At 45.6% G+C, this 16,941-nt stretch overlaps 2 protein-coding genes across 3 annotated transcripts in view; both read left to right on the top strand.

The window, feature by feature from the left end:
• Nucleotides 1–12,619, top strand: part of GTF3C2 (general transcription factor IIIC, polypeptide 2, beta 110kDa) — a 22,344-nt gene extending 9,725 nt beyond the window's left edge. Inside the window, exons 4-19 of one of the 2 annotated variants that reach the window (XM_005874856.2) lie at nt 400–685; nt 2,703–2,797; nt 3,788–3,865; nt 4,013–4,111; nt 5,225–5,452; nt 5,639–5,750; nt 5,967–6,075; nt 7,132–7,157; nt 7,343–7,472; nt 9,488–9,632; nt 9,738–9,899; nt 10,098–10,185; nt 10,413–10,541; nt 10,827–10,979; nt 11,126–11,233; nt 11,513–12,619. In XM_005874856.2, the coding sequence (XP_005874918.1) occupies nt 400–685; nt 2,703–2,797; nt 3,788–3,865; nt 4,013–4,111; nt 5,225–5,452; nt 5,639–5,750; nt 5,967–6,075; nt 7,132–7,157; nt 7,343–7,472; nt 9,488–9,632; nt 9,738–9,899; nt 10,098–10,185; nt 10,413–10,541; nt 10,827–10,979; nt 11,126–11,233; nt 11,513–11,731 (2,167 nt within the window). In that variant the 3' untranslated portion in view covers nt 11,732–12,619. The remainder of the gene's footprint in view (nt 1–399; nt 686–2,702; nt 2,798–3,787; nt 3,866–4,012; nt 4,112–5,224; nt 5,453–5,638; nt 5,751–5,966; nt 6,076–7,131; nt 7,158–7,342; nt 7,473–9,487; nt 9,633–9,737; nt 9,900–10,097; nt 10,186–10,412; nt 10,542–10,826; nt 10,980–11,125; nt 11,234–11,512) is intronic. The other variant, XM_005874857.2, reaches the window with a different exon arrangement.
• Nucleotides 12,620–15,476: 2,857 nt separating this feature from the next.
• MPV17 (MpV17 mitochondrial inner membrane protein) overlaps nt 15,477–16,941 on the top strand; it is an 11,291-nt gene continuing 9,826 nt past the window's right edge. Inside the window, exon 1 of the mRNA XM_005874858.2 lies at nt 15,477–15,975. Within this exon, the coding sequence (XP_005874920.1) occupies nt 15,906–15,975 (70 nt within the window). The 5' untranslated portion in view covers nt 15,477–15,905. The remainder of the gene's footprint in view (nt 15,976–16,941) is intronic.

A 16,941-nucleotide genomic window follows, 5' to 3' on the forward strand; every position in this document is an offset into this window, starting at 1 on the left:
TCTTCATTACAATTTTACCACTCAATATATATCAGTATATACACACCTTTCTATTATTTTCTGTTGCCATCAGTGATTTTTGGCTGTGGTAGAGTGAAAAGTGCTTGAGACTTGAAGACAGAAGACCTGCTTTAGATCCCACATATGTTATCTGAATCATCTTGGCCAAGTCACTTAACTTTCCTGGATTTCTGTTTCTTTATCTGTCAGAAGCAAAGGGGAAATTAGTAGCTGCTTCACAGGGTCACTGTGAGGATCCAGTGCAATAAGAATCAACCAAGTGTCTGGAAAAGTGGGCTCTTAATAAAAAAATTAAAAAATAAATAAAAATAAATAAATAAATAAAAAGTGGGCTCTTGTTCAGTGTTTGTATGTCTCTGACTCTGCCCTACCCCACAGGGCACTCCTGTATCTTCAGGAACTGGCTGAAGAGCTCTCAACAGCCCTGCCTGCTCCAGTGTCCTGTCCCGAGAGCCCCAAGGTGAGCAGCCCCACCAAACCAAAGAAGATCCGGCAACAGTCAGTCTGTCAAGGTGGAGAAGAAGAGGACGACACCGCACGAGATGAAGACTTTGTTCTCAAGGTTGAGGCTGAAGATGGAGAAGAAAGTGAGGTCCCAAGTGAGAGCTCATCTGACCCGGAGCCTGCTGTGCCCCGAAGCACCCCACGAGGATCCACTTCAGGGGTAACCTGAATGGGCAAGAAAGTGAATGAAGGGACTTATAGGATTGTTAGGGGGTCAAGAGGGTACCCAGAAGGAAGGCTTTGGCCTAATAACTATGATGACAAAAGAGGTAAAAGAAGAAAGAAACAACTTCAAATACAGTTGAGATTGCAGGGGCTAAGGGTGTAAGTAAACAAGATTATTCATTCATCTATTGAGCATCTGTTCTAGCCGGTTTGGCTCACTGGTTAGAGCGTCGACCCACAGACTGAAGGGTCTCAGGCTCAATTCCAGTCAAGGGCATTGTATCTCAGTTGCAGGCTTGATCTCCACCTGGTTGGGGCATGTGCAGGAGGCAACCAATCGATGTGTCTCTATCACATTGATGTTTCTCTCTCTATGTCTCTCCCTCTCCCACTCTCTCTAAAAATCAGTGGAAAGAGTCCTCTCCGGTGAATATTAAAAAAAAAAACCCAAAACATATATTGAGCATCTACTGGGAGCTAGGAAACACACATGTGAGTAAGGCAGAGTCCTGCCTCACGAAGTTCAGTGTGATAAGTGCTAGACCAGGAGTGATCAAAATGCGTTAGCCATATGGGGGGCAGGGGAAGTCAACTGCTCAGACTTCACAAAGGAACGATAGTTTAGCTAGGTCTTAAAAGGTCGATGGAAGTTTGCCAGAGAGATTGGTTTTCCCAGAAATTGATTATGGCTACAGCATAAGGCTTTGGGTGAAGTGGGGATTAAACTAGAGAAGATAAAAGGAGTGACAGTAGGAGCCATTAAAGGTGTGTGCTTAATTGTGGTAAAATCTACATAACTGAAAACTTACCATTTAAAAATGTATAGTTCACTGGCATTTAGTGCATTCGCAATGTTGGGCAACTACTAACACTATCCATTTCCAAGATGTTTTCATCATCCCAGATAGAAAGAGTGGGGTACGCAGGAGAGGCAAAGATGGGCAGGTGATGAGCTCACTTACATGTTGAGCTGGAAGTGCCTGTGGACCGTGGACCATCCTGGGGACATCTGGTCACCAGTCATAATTGTATATGGGACCAGTGCCTTACTTGTCTTAAGTGCACCATTTAAGGGAGCACCAAATTCTTAGAAATCAGGATAAATATTTTGATACATTTTTAAAAATCAAAATTAATTTAAATTTATAATGACCAAAATACCAAATTTTAAATAAAGACAGGGACTGTATTACTGATTTTCCTTTTGCCTCAGGCTCTAATATTGCTTGGCACCACCGTATGGATCTAGAGTGTGTAGAAAAGTTGAAAACTAGCGAAGTTTGAGTTTACAAGTTTAAAATGTAAACTTGATAAATGGGTAATGATGGTAGTCAAACTTTATAACCAGGTGTAATGCTGGGACATGGGGTGAAATGACCAGGAGTGCATGTATAGAGGGTGGAAAAGAAGTCAGAACGTCTCTGAGACCAAATCTATCAGAGGAGGGAGAACCAGCAAAGGAATATTAGAAAGATGGGAGGAATAAGGAAAGACTACTCCATAGGGCAAGAGTTTTAAGAAGCAAATGGAAATCCTCTAAATCCAATGTGTGGAGACGTCAAGGAAAATGTTCAAAAAACATATAACAGTTTTGCAGTTTCAAAAAATATATATTTTTACTTCTTTCAGAGAGAAAGGGAGAGAGAGAGAGAAACATCAATGAGAGAGAATCATCAATCAGCTACTTCCTGCACACCCCACACTAGGGATGGAGCCTGCAACCCAGGCATGTGCCCTGACCATGAATGGAACCGTGACTTCCTGGTTGATAGGTCGACGCTCAACCACTGAGCCACACCAGCCGGGCAGATTTTGCAGTTTTGATGGAGGAGTAGGAGCAGAAGGTGGAGAAGTCATTGTAATGATTATAACATAAACCTTTTGAGATTCTGATATGGCAAAGGTTAGAGGGGAAGTTGTGCCAAGAAAAGTAAAAGCTGAGAAAGCTGTGTCCTGGGAACTTTCTCTGGCTATAAAATTCTCTCCTTGACACTTTCTTCATTTGATCCCAGAAGCAGAAGCTGCACTGCCGGGGCATGGCTCCCAATGGCTTATCCAATCACATCATGGCTCCTGTCTGGAAGTGCCTCCATCTCACCAAGGACCTGTGAGACTTGGGGAATGGGGCCTGGGGATGAAGGGTGGTGGTGGAGTGCACAGAATGATCTAGAAGTGGGGCTGTGAGAAAGAGGGCGGGCACTCACAGGGTAGAACACTGAAGACATTCATAAATAAACGACAGTGCTCCATAGGCAAAAGCTTCAGAGCTGTGCTGTCTGTTATGGTAGGCAGTAGCTGCATGTAGCCATTTAAAATTCAAAGTCCAGTTTCTCTTTTGCAATAGCCCCATTTCAAGTGCCCAGCTACCAGTGCATATATTGGACAGATAATAGGTCACTCACATCATCACAAAGTTTTTCTTTTTTTTTTTTTTAATATATTTTATTTATTTTTTACAGAGAGGAAGGGAGAGAGATAGAGAGTTAGAAACATCAATGAGAGAGAAACATCGATCAGCTGCCTCTTGCACACCCCTTACTGGGGATGTGCCCGCAACCAAGGTACATGCCCTTGACCGGAATCAAACCTGGGACCCTTCAGTCCGCAGGCCGACACTCTATCCACTGAGCCAAACCGGTTAGGGCACAATGTTTTTCTTTTAATTGATTATTTTAATTTTATCTTTTAGAGAGAAAGGAAGGGAGAGAGAAAAAAACTGATATGAGAGCAAAACATCAATCGGCTGCCTCCTGCACACCCTCTACCATGGATCAAACCTGCAACCGGGGCATGTGCCCTGAGCAGGAATCGAACTGGTAACCTTTTTTTAAAATATCTTTTTATTTATTTCAGAGAGGAAGGGGGAGAGAGAGAGAGACATCAGTGATGAGAGAGATTCATTAATTGGCTGCCTCTCGCACACCCCACTCTAGGGGTCAAGTGCCCTGACAAGGAATCGAACTGTGACCTCCTGGTTCATAGGTTGACACTCAACCACTGAACCACGCTGGCCAGGGCCATTATCACTGAAAGTTTTATGGGGCAGAACTGCTTAGAATTGATCTCTTCCTTCGTTAAGGCTTCTCTGTCCCTCTAGCCGAGAACAGAAGCATTCATACTGGGAATTTGCAGAATGGATTCCTTTAGCCTGGAAGTGGCACTTGTTATCTGAACTGTAAGTTGAAGAGACATCGTTGAAGCCTTGGAGGGGTGGTGATGCCACTGGAGACCGAAGGGTGACAGAGGATCTAGATTTATGATGGGAATCCTGGAAAAAGAGAAACATCCCAACTCAGGCTGTTGTTCCCTTTGCCTTCCCTAGTGAGGCAGCTCCCTACCTGCCCCAGGAGGAGAAGTCTCCACTGTTTTCTGTACAACGTGAAGGACTTCCTGAAGATGGCACACTCTACCGCATAAACAGGTGAAGATTGCATCTCTTTTTCTAATTCTGGGAGACAGAAGTAGGAAAAATAAATGTTGAAAGGGAAGGCAGATTGGCCCTGTTCTTCCCCTGATGCTGGTCCCGTTGATCCCAAGGGTCGGAGTCCTGGGTAGATCTGGTCAGTCCCCTCTAGTTTGCAGTGCTCGTTGCTACTGGCCAGACGGAGGGACACTATGGAGGTTGAGGTCAAACCTGTTTACAAGCTCATCTATACTCAGATAGTCCCTGACAGACTGGCCCTGGAGAGAACATTGTAGTAACCAGGATGCACAGCCTGACATCTTTGAAGGTGAATTAGAACAGAATGACTGGGAGGGAAAGGAGGAAGATAGAAATGCGAGCTAGGACTGTTCTCACCTGTAGACTGTTCTTGATATTCTGGCCCTTGCTGAAGCCAGTTCATACTCACTCCTAGTGGAGTTCCCATTCTGTCCTCATTACCTTTTTTTTAACTAAATTTTTTAGAGCAATTTAACTTCACAGGAACATTGAGAGGAAGAGAGAGAGATTTCTGATATACCTCCTGCCCCCACGCATGCATAACCTCTCCTACTATCAACATTCCCCACCAGAATCGATGACCTCCATTGGTATAGCACAGTGGTTCTCAACCTGTGGGTCGCGACCCCTTTGGGGGTCGAACGACCCTTTCACAGGGTCGCCTAAGACCATCGGAAAACTCATATATAATTACATATTGTTTTTGTGATTAATCACTATGCTTTAATTATATTCAATTTGTAACAATGAAAATACATCCTGCATATCAGATATTTACATTACGATTCATAACAGTAGCAAAATTACAGTTATGAAGTAGCAACGAAAATAATTTTATGGTTGGGGTCACCACAACATGAGGAACTGTATTAAAGGGTCACGGCATTAGGAAGGTTGAGAACCACTTGTATAGCATAATCACGCAAAGTCCATAGTTCACATTAGGGTTCACTCTTGGTGTGTACATTCTATGGGTTTGGACAAATACTTTATTTGTCTGGATGTATCACTGCTTATTTATCCATTCACCTATGAATTTCTCATTACCTTTTATTAACTCCTTTTTTCATTCTCTCTTTGACTTTTCTCTAGATTTAGCTCGATCACAGCACACCCAGAGCGCTGGGATGTGTCCTTCTTCACAGGGGGACCTCTCTGGGCTCTGGACTGGTGCCCAGTGCCAGAGGGGGCAGCAGCCTCGCAGTATGTGGCCCTTTTCTCCAGCCCTGACATGAATGAGACACATTCACTGAGCCAACTTCATTCAGGTCCTGGGCTACTCCAGCTCTGGGGCCTTGGGACCTTGCAGCAAGAAAGCTGGTGAGGTGGGGCTGGGACACTGCTGGGGAGGGTGCCTGAGGAGGAGAGAAGGGTGGGGCTGGGCAGGACCGGGTTTGGGTTGTGGGGGAGACTTGGATTAGTTTAAATGAGGGGAGCACACAGGCTCTAGCAGCTCGAGGCCCCCCTTCTTCCTACCCATTCTCCCCATATGGTTTCTCTCCTCAGTCCTGGCAACAGGGCTCACTTTGTCTATGGGATTGCTTGTGACCACGGCTGCATCTGGGACCTCAAGTTCTGCCCCAGTGGAGCATGGGAACTTCCAGGCACCCCTCGGAAGGTACCTCCCAGTTGATTATGTGATGGCCCTTGGACTCAGTGCCAGGACAAAGGCTCTGGATGTTCCCAGAGTAGGAGGAATGGAGTTTGGAGAGGGGTGGAAGGCATTTTTTTCTAGCAACCTCATATCATATTTTCAGAGACTAGAACCTCAGAAGTTTTCTGAGAGGCTCCTGAAGGCAGCAAGCCTCAGCACAGATCTGGTCTCACCCTCTAGGCTCCTCTCCTGCCTCGGCTGGGTCTCTTGGCTCTTGCTTGCTCAGATGGGAAGGTGCTGCTGTTCAGTCTGCCCCATCCTGAGGCCCTGCTGGCACAGCAGCCCCCAGGTGAGTAGCCCAGCAAGGAGAATGAGGCTGCTGTAGCCATGGCCAGAACATTGTAGGGCCTGTCCATCTCCCCTGAAACTCTCCTAGGCCCAGTCTCTATAGTACAAAGCCTTGCACAGTCACACCTTCCATTCTGACTTCACACGCTCTGTACTTGACCTCTCTCTCCAGCAGCCCACAAGCAGTACTCTTTTGCAGACTTATAACTGCCCTTTTTCATCACATTACCTTTATCTCCCTCTCTTCCCTGTTCTCCCTGCTCTAAGGCCTCTTCCTCTGCGGCCACAGCTAATTGGCTGTGTAAGGACTGCTAGAGGCTGAGGCTGACAAGTGGGGCCAGTCTCTCCTGCCATACTCTTGTTCTCCTAACGTTGTCCTCAGCCTCTCCTGTCCTCACCACCACCCATACATAGAAACACACTCTCGTTGTTGTAAACGGAGAGAATATAGAGCTGAATATGAGCAAGAAGAGGAGGGTCAGGGAAAGGCAGCTCCTATTGGTTGAATTTATTTGTTTTTCAACTGTACTGAGTAAAGAAGAGGGCACCTCGGTTTGAACCCTGAGAAGGCCCACAGTTGGCGAGCAGGTGGAGGAGTGGCTTGAGGAGGGACTGGGAGGTGAAGAAGTGAAGACAAAATGGATAGACAATTCTTTCAGAAAGTTTGGCTGTGAAGGGGAACACGTAACAAGGTAGTGTTTGGTTGGTTTAGATAGGAGACAATAGTGTGAATGTGAGAATGACCCAGTAGGAGGAGAGAAAGTGAATAATGCAGGTGATAGGATGGGTAACCAGAGAGCAAAGTTCTTTGGGAAATGGTGAGAAGAGAGCAGAGTGGAGGGATTAGCCATTCTGATGGAAAAGATACTATCAGGTATAATTGGAGGAAAGAAGAAGATGGGGCAGAGAAAGGTGGGCTCGTACATTTGATGGTGGAAAGATAAGAGTGTAAGGGAACGTCACTATTGAAAGGGTGGGTGCTGATCTAAGAGCAAGGCTTATTAGGACCTCGGTCTTCTGGATCCAGAGTATCAGTTCTGCTCTTTTTTCCTCACAGATGCAATGAAACCCGCCATCTATAAGGTGAGTGAGGAACCTGCTGCCTTACCCGAGGCTCCATCTTCTAGAGCCTCCCTTACTGATTCCATAGTGAGTCACTTTCTAACTCTGAGGGACCTTCCTCTCCTGTTGGATTGAACACTAATTTGTGTCTTCGTTCCAAACAATAGGTATTCCTAACCTTGGTCCCATCCCTTCTGTCCCTGCAGGTTCAATGTGTGGCAACCCTTCAGGTGGGGTCTGTACAAGTATCAGACCCCTCTGAGTGTGGTCAGTGCCTTAGCCTGGCCTGGATGCCCACCCGGCCCCACCACCACCTGGCTGCTGGATACTATAACGGTAAAAAACAAAACCAAACCTAAGGAGCTATTGCTCTTTAGGCTTGCTTTGGGTTGTTGCTTCCTTTTTGGTTGAGTGTTGGGCATTACATAGTTATAAATATTCAGGCAATGTAAAAAAAAAATACAAAGAAGAAAGAGAAAAGTTATTGGAATGTTTCTACTCAGAAAAATAATTGAGTAGATGAACATAATTTCATATAGTTCTCTGTGCATATGTAAAGCTAAAAAGAAATGGGATCATACACTATAGTAATTTTAAATGAAAGGGTATTGAATGTAATTATACTTTAATTTTATAGTAGAAAAGTGAAGCTGAAAGATTAGCTAAACTCCCAATAAATTTCCTTTACCACAGAGATATTAGTTCCTTAAAGATACTTTTAAGATTAAAAAGGAAAAATAAAAATTATAAATAACATTAAGTAGTTGGAGGTATTAGGTTGTCGTTTTTATTTTTTTATTTTATTTTTTATTTTATTTTATTAATATATTTTATTGATTTTTTACAGAGAGGAAGGGAGAGGGATAGAGAGTTAGAAACATCAATGAGAGAGAAACATCGATCAGCTGCCTCTTGCACACCCCCTACTGGGGATGTGCCCTCAACCAAGGTACATGCCCTTGACCGGAATCGAACCTGGGACCCTTGAGTCCGCAGGCCGACGCTCTATCCACTGAGCCAAACCGGTTAGGGCTAGGTTGTCGTTTTTAAATGACAAGTTTATTTTTAGACACTATCAGTAGCCTTTCTGCTGGGGAGGTAAGGAAATTGCACTGTTATGTTTCTTCTTATCTCTTCCACCATCTTCTAATTGTGTTTCTTTTGGTGATAGTCTTACATTGTCAAGGTACATGAAACTTGATGCTGCTTTGCTGCCTTAATTCCCAAAGTTACTTAATTGTAATTTTATATTGAAATGATTGCAAGTCTCTACCACTCCTTTCTCTCCCTCCATTGCTGAATTATTAATGTTGCTTAGCTGTAATTCACTGTCAATACGTTTTCTTCAAGAAAGGTTCATAGGTGTTACATTTCCTGAGTTTATGTATAGAGGAGGTTTTAGCTACATATATTTTTCCAAATTTTTATTTATTAAAATTCTACAGTTCATTAGTTTGTGGTTTTTTTTAAATATGTTTTTGCTGATGTTAGAGGGAGAGGAAGACAGAGGGAGAGACAGAGAGAAACATCAATGTGAGAGAGAAACATCGATTGGTTGTTTCCTGTACCAGGATGAACCCATAACCCAGGCATGTGCCCCAACTGGGAATCAAACCAGCAACCTTTCAGTGCACAGGACGATGCTCAACCAACTAAGCCACATTCGCCAAGGCAGTTTATCTTTTATTTTAATCAAAGTTACATTTTTTATTATCCCCTGCTCTGCCAGCCTGGTCGGGGTCAACTTGTTTTGGGTCAGCCAAGTTAGTTTTTGTTTGCCATTTGTTTTCTCTTCTCTACATTTTGTTGCTTTTGGCTCCTTGCCTATTCTCTTTGTCTTAGAGCAGAGTTGACAAACATTTCTGTAAAGGTCCTGATAGTGAATATTTTATGCTATATCGGCTATTTGGCCATTGTCGGAACTATTCAACTCCACCATTGTAAAGCGAGAGCAGCCATAGACATTAGGTAAATGAATGAGTGGGCTGTGTTCCAGTCAAACTTTATTTACCAAATCAGGTGGCAGGCTATATTTGGCCCATGGGCTATGGGTTGCCAGCCCTCTCTTAGAAAGTTTATGTTCTTTCAAAATCCCTTTACTTATATATAGTAGGAAGTAGAGGCTACTGAGTGCATTCAACCAACCTTTTAACTACAGGTCCCAGACTAAGATATTACTTTTTTGTTGCTTAGAATTGGAACTGAAATATCAGGTTGAGTCTTTAAACTATGGAGGGAATGGACTAGCTAATCATTTCATAGAGGATCAGATATGAGGGTAGAAGATAAAGTAATTAGAGCAAGGAAGAGAGAACCTGCCTTAATACCTACATGTTCTGTCCCTACCTCAGGCATGGTGGTTTTCTGGAACCTTCCCACTAACTCGCCCCTGCAGCGGATTCGGCTCTCTGATGGCTCTTTGAAGCTCTACCCCTTCCAGGGTTTCCTAGCCCATGACCAGGCTGTGCGTACCCTTCAGTGGTGCAAAGCCAACAGGTTGGAATAGGAGCGTTGTGAAGGTGGGAGGTGAAGTTGGGTTAAGCTGACTCTTCCAGACTGGTTCAGATTTTAACTTCTCCCTCATCTTTCATCTTTCCACAGTCATTTCATAGTGTCTGCAGGGAGCGACCGGAAAATCAAATTCTGGGACCTTCGACGACCTTATGAACCAATAAATGCTATCAAGCGCTTCTTGAGTACAGAGCTGGCCTGGCTGCTCCCCTACAATGGTGTCACTGTGGCGCAGGACAACTGCTATGCCTCGTATGGCAGGATGGAGATAGGAGAAGCTCAGGGGACAGACCCTAGGGGTTGGGGTGCCAGAGTGTTCCAGATTGTTGTGTGGGAGAGGAGGGTTGAGGATTGTTTCAGTGAGGTAGTTTGAATTCTGGAAGGACATGGGGAGAAGAAATGGATCTAATCTTAGAAAAAGGAAGGTTTCATTTTCTCTTTCTCTTATAGTTATGGACTCTGTGGAATTCATTATATTGATGCTGGTTACCTTGGTTTCAAGGCCTACTTCACTGCTCCTCGAAAAGGCACTGTCTGGGTGAGCCCCTCTCTTTGAAATCTTCATTATACAGGAAAATGATTCATTTACTCATCTAGTGGTGGTCGGGAAGAGGTAGTAGTTTTTTACAGAAGAAGATAGGTGTGTGGGAACTGTATCATCAGGGATATGGGTTATGATAAACTCACTTGTGTGTGTGTTTCTCCCCCCTGAGACTGCAGTTATACCCGTTCACAGAACTGAAGGAAACTGCCTCTTCTTATTAGAGTCTTTCAGGATCCGACTGGCTTGGGACAATAGCTGCAGGAGATACATCCGGGGAGCTCATTGCAGCTATTTTGCCTGATATGGCACTGAACCCAATAACTGTCAAGCGACCTGTAGAGCGAAGATTTGTACGTATATGAGTATTTAATGGCAGCACCATTTATTAGTTTCTAATCCACATGACCTCCCAAATTAGTACTACAGATTAGTTCAAATTAGTACCAGGTTGCACAGGTATTATCCCCAGAAGTCTTGTTACACATAATATTGCCTACCCTAGTTCATCTGAAAATCTGTTTAAACATACTACTTTCTCCATCTTTAAGTCTCTCCTGCCCCAAATCAATTTTCTCTCTTTTACTTTCATTTTGTCTTCAGTCTCATGAGACCTAATCTTATGGTCTCCTTTCTAGCCTATATATAAAGCAGATTTGATGCCGTATCAGGATAGTCCTGAAGGTCAAGACCACTCTTCTGCTGCATCTGGAGCCCTCAACCCACCCAAGGCTCGAACTTATGCTGAAACCGTCAACCATCACTACTTGCTCTTTCAAGACACAGATTTGGTAAATTGGCCCAGGAGAATGGGTGTGACACTAGGAACAGTAGAAAACTTTAGTCCTTATATAATAGGGAAACCTAAAGAGTTCCAGTTCAAAGATGCAAACCTAAGAAGCTGCTCATTGTTTCTCATTACACTTCCCCTCCCCAGGGTTCGTTCCATGATCTGCTCCGTAGAGAACCAGTGCTGCGGATGCAGGAGGGAGAGGGGCAGGCTCAGCTCTGTCTGGACAGGCTGCAGCTGGAGGCTATTCATAAAGTAAGAACCTTGCCTCTTATCTTCTCCACCCGTCGCTCTCATTTCCTCCCAACTCTGGACCTGTGATCAGTGAAATGGGAGATGAAAAGCAACCAAGAGGGCTTAGGAGGGAAAATAGCTCTGGAAAACTCATCTTCAAGAACTTACTTTGTTCACTGTCTTCTCACCCCCTCATGGTCCTATCCTGTCAGATTGTGGCCAGGTTTTTTGCTCTCACAGCTGAGACTCACCCTAAAACACCAACTATGAGCATCTCTCTTTTTTCTATTCTCTTCACAGGTACGTTTCAGCCCAAACCTGGACTCCTATGGATGGCTCGTATCTGGGGGGCAGTCAGGGCTGGTTCGGATCCATTTTGTGCGTGGACTCACCTCCCCATTGGGCCACCGTATGCAGCTTGAAAGCCGAGCCCACTTCAATGCTGTGTTCCAATCGTCCTCCCCTACTAAAGGGCCTGGCTTCTCTTCAACCAGCCATCGCCTTGTGCCCCATCCCTAGTCGTGGTCCACACAAGACCCTTGAATGAAGTCTGCCAAGAACAAATGGCCCTAGGCATAGACCATAGAAACTGGGCCTTCTTGGACAGTGATGCTGCCAGGCCTGGACCTTTAGACCTGCCTCCCAGGATTCCTTAGATACCTCTCCTTCCATCGACTTCAGCTCTCATCAAGGCCCCTGTGGGCAGGGAGGCTTGCCCTCCACAAACTCTCAAGGCTCCTTAGCCTAAAACTGGCTCACAAGAAACACTCAGGCCTGATCTAGGCTTGGGAGTCAAATTGCTCATATTGAGCATATTGTGAAGTGGGTAAAGCTAAGTAAAGGTACTGGGTGTTTTTGAGACCACATGTGAGTGGGTGTTTGGAAAACTGGAAAGAGTATCTGCAGGAAGGCTTCTGTCTGACTATATCCCAGGATCCAGTATTACTGCCCTGCCAGCTTCCTGTTTAGAGTAACCAACATGCAAGCCCATGGGGGCGGGGGTAGCAAGTTGTTGGACTGAAGCTGCTTATAGTGGTTCTTTAACTGAGGAACACCACACACCACCAAGAGGACGGTGGTTCAGATCTTACTTGCTCCTGCTTAGGAAATATTCCTGATCACTGGTCATCTGACCCTACTTGAACACTCCTAGACAGTCATGTTTTAAAACATCTTCCTTTATATCCAGTCAGAGTATACCTCTATAGATTTTACCATTGGTATTAGGAATTCTAGCAATTCCCACCTGTGATTGCCCTTTTGTTTAAAATAGCTATCAGATGTTTCCCAAGTCTTTCCTTCTCTAGATTAAATATCTTCAGTTACCTTAACCATTCTTTTACACGTTATGATTTTTGACCCTTCATGATACTGTCACATTAAACATGTTTAACTACTTTATTTCAACCCTATATATAGATGTTTAGAACCCAAATACAGTAAGTCCACACTTATTATCAATAGCTTGTGTGACATTTTTTTTTAATGTCTTGATTTTTAGAGATAGGGAGGGAGAGAGAGAGAGAGAATCGATTTTTTTGTTTTGTTCCATTCATTCATTCACTCATTGGTTGCTTCTTTTATGTGCCCTGATTGGAGATCAAACCCGCAATCTTGGTGTATTGGGACGATGCTCTAACCAACGGAGCTACCCAACCAGGGCAAGGTTCTGTGACTTTAAACAACATATAAGGAAACCAACTTTATTATAGGTGAATTGACAAACAAGATTTAAGTTCCTATGGCATCTCATTATAATGAAATGATGTTATTTGAGGACCTGCTGTATTGTTACAGACCATCTTGTTAACACCCTTTTGTGGGGTGCTGCAGGCTCATGACTGCAATACTGCTTCCTAAGCTAGGACATACCCAGCAATGAGAAAGAGGCAAATCATAGTTTTGGAATGTATAAGAGTACAATCTGAGGTTTGGGGTAAGTAGATGACTTCAACTATTCTAGAGAAAAATACACAGCCAGCTGCTATTTGAAGGGAGTAGAAATTAGTTTAGTGCCTACCTGGAACAAAGCCCTCTGGCACTCTAGACTGATTGGCCAGATATCTGGGAATAGCTTTCTGCCTCTTAAGTGTAAGGAATTTATCAAATGTCAGAAAACCTTTAAGAAAGGAATCAAGTACTTCAATTTCCTTCCTGTACAGAAGAGGAAACAGACCTGGAGGCAACCCAGACCATTAGTAGCAGAGGAACCACAGCCCACGTCAGTACAAAAGAGCCAAGTATTGCACCATCCTATTGTGATCCAGCTCGGGTTTTGCCAGTTCTCTTTTTGAGCTGATTGAAAAGGAACTGCCTTCCACTGCAGAGAAATTCCCACATCCTACACAGCAGTCCCTGGACACTGCATTATCGAAATCCCCCTTTCAGTGGTAAAAAGGATGGGACCTGGGGACCCATGCTATTGAGGCTGTAGGTGGGTGCTGGCAACCCTGCTGCTGAGTGTCAGCCCGTCTTGACCTACAAAAGAAAATCAGAAAGACGTTTTCAGCCTTGCTTTCTCTAACATAAACCCCTTTCCACGCCACTCCCTTTCTAACCTTCCCTCCCAATATATCCACTTTATATTATTCATAGGTTTCTGCACTTCTCCTTGTGGCTGTTCTCACACGAGTCCCTCCTCTGGGAGTGTCCTTTTCTAGCTTCTCCACCTAAGCACTCTTCAAGATCCCAGCTCAAATTCTACCTTCACTAAGGGGCTTCCCAGATTTCTCCAGTAAAAATTATTCCATGTGTCCCCAAGAGGGAAGAAAAGAAGGAGGATAAACAAGTGTTCATTAAGCACTTGGTCTATTTTGGATTCTTTGCATATGTCAGTTAATCATATGATGCAGGTTTTACTCTATTTTACTTGATAAAGGTAAGATTCTGAGCAGTTAACCAGTCTGAATAAGGTCATAGAACTAAGCGATGGTACTGGGATTTTAACCTGGACAGTCTGACATCAGAATACAACTTTCCAACCTGCCACATTTGGTCTATTTACTAGTGTAAATCCACTCTATTATGGTGTTTTGCTTGTAAAAGGTTTTAGTTAAAGGTTTGCAACATTGAATTCTCTTGCTTCCTTATTCCAGTATCTGTGACAGGATTCTCCCTGCCTTAATCATATAGGAATTGAGTATATTGGGGCTGCAGATAGCCAGAGCCTGAAAAACAATCAGACATGACTGCCTCCTGAAATGTGGGCTTCGTGGATATAGTTAGCAAAGGCTAACAAATCCACTGCCAAGGATCGTGGAAGAGTTTCTACCTCCCTCAGGAGGATGTTTCATTATATTCACAAAATTTTAGAATGTTAGAGCGGTAAAGGGTAATTAGGAAATCACCTAATCCCCAACACTTTTAGTTGTAGGCCCTTTTGTTTAAAAGTGGCTCTTTCTATTAGTATATATATTTGTAACAAGTTGAGATAAAGAAGAATCTGTAGGGATAGCCATCCTCACAAACATAAACCCGTAAAACTGGAGCCCAGTTTGTTAAAGTCCACGCCCCTTATTTCACAGATAAGGAGCCTTAAGTTCAAGTCTAGTGATAACCAGGGCTGCCCCGCCACTAGTTCAGAGACCAGTACCTAGCCCAGCCGGTGTGCCTCAATGGGTTGGGCGTCCTCCCGGGCACCAAAAGGTTGCCGGTTGATTCCCAGTCAGAGCACATGACTGGGTTGCCGGTCGATCCCAGCAGGGGGCGTGCAGGAGGCAGCTGATGGATGTTTCTCTCTCATCGATGTTTCTCCCTCTCTCAAAAAAATTAATAAAACATTTTTAAAAAAAGAAACCAGTACCTAAACTTCGTAAGGCTCCAATCCCAATGCAGGAGTCATCTTTATGCAGCATTCCTAAAGGCTGTTGTGGACAAAGCATTGCAGTAGTTGCTGTGAGGAAGGCAGCTATGAACATACCCAGTCCCACCCACTCAGGAGCTCACAATTGCGGCTAAAGAAGAACCTTGAGACAAATGACACGCTTAACTGGCTTGGAGTTTCCAAACTGAGACGGAGACAGAAGTCAGGACCCTGGCCAGTTCCGGGGGAGGGGCAGGAGGAGACCGGGTCGGACCGAGGTGGGAAGCGTGACCGGCGGGGCCACGCCCAGGCCGGCTTGGGGCTTAGTCAACTGGGAAAACCCGTCGCTCCGGCGGAGCTGACCGCTGTCCACGAGCAGCAGTGACGAATCAGTCCGCCCCATCCCTGCGCCCGCCGCGGGGGAAAGCCTCCGCCCAGCCAGGCGGAAGGGGCGGGGCTCACCCGACGGCGTACGTGGTCATTCCAGGCCCGGGAGGGACCGGCCCTGTGTCCCGCATGGAGTTGGACTCAGGAAGGATGCGGGCTGGTTCCGACTGAGAGTCCGAACCTGGGGACCGGCCAGGCTCTGCGGAAAGCCGGAGCGAGCCCGTCCTCAGCAGCGCCTCGTGGGGCGGAGGTCCCCGGTGGCCCTGCTCCCGGGCTGGGGTGCGGTGGCGGGAGGCTGCCGCCAGCATTTCACAGTCCCCCGCGGCCTTCCTGTTTACCCTCTGACCGGAAGCTGTCCAGGAAACACCCTCCCGAGCCCCTCGAGGGTGGACCATGGGAGCGGGAGCGGGAGGGGGAGAGGGATGGGCCCCAGGGAAAGCCCAGCGTCTCTCTGCTTGTGGGCGGGCAGTGGGCTGAACCCCTCCTCTTGGCTCGGCAGGAAGCATGGCGCTCTGGCGGGCATACCAGCGGGCCCTGAACGCCCACCCGTGGAAAGTTCAGGTCCTGACGGCCGGTGAGTGCGCCCTGGGACCCGAGCGGGGCCAGAGGCGGCTGATTGGAAGGCAGGCGCTTGCCCCCCCCCCGCCCCCTCACTTGTCCCTCCTATTCAGCCCCCTTGCCGAGTTGGCTGTCTCGTCCCAAGCTGCCTCCTGTCTGGTTGGGAGGGTGGGTCCCCTTAGGGAAGGGATATGCATAGTTGGTCTAGCTGTCAGGTAGGAGCTGAGGAGTCATCCCCCACCATAAAGGCATTGGCCCCGGAGGCCTTACCTTACTTAGAAAACTAATCGTAACACACGGTCCTCTGACATTTTAGGGTGTGCAAGTCACGGTCACACACATTGTCCCCACAAAGCTCTGTGATGAGCTAGGACTACTCGATCCCCATGGTTACAGAGGTAATAAGTGTTGTTTTCCTTAGTATTTTTATTGTGAAATACATCTTAACACAAAAGAACGATTAAGACATGTAAGTACACTTTCAGTGTCAAAACTGGACACTCCATGAGCACCCAGCTGTGAGACCCCTGTGCACCTGTCCCTCGTTCAGACTCCCAAGAGACAACCACTGCCCTGAGTTTCGTTTATATCATTCTTTTGCTTTTCTCATGGTTTTACTACCTATGTACGTATCCCCAAACAATATACTAACCAAGGATTTATTTTTACTCCAAATCCAGTGATTAAGTAGCAACTTCACAAAGATAACCCAGTGACTTACCTGCATTTGTTACTGTTATCATTTTCTTTTTGTCGATTAGCTCATGTAGGGGAGGCACGGAGATAAGTAAGTTATTATGGGGGAAGAATCATAAGGAGTGTGACTATGGGGCAGTACAAGAGTGATCAGGTTGCCGAGGCCGGTTTGGCTCAGTGGATGGAGCGTCGGCCTGCGGACTGAAGGGTCCCGGGTTCGATTCCGGTCAAGGGCATGTACCTGGGTTGTGGGCACATCCCCAGTAGGAGATGTGCAGGAGGCGGC

Source organism: Myotis brandtii, unplaced genomic scaffold (assembly GCF_000412655.1).
Source record: "Myotis brandtii unplaced genomic scaffold, ASM41265v1 scaffold454, whole genome shotgun sequence".
Classification (NCBI taxonomy): Eukaryota; Metazoa; Chordata; class Mammalia; order Chiroptera; family Vespertilionidae; genus Myotis; species Myotis brandtii.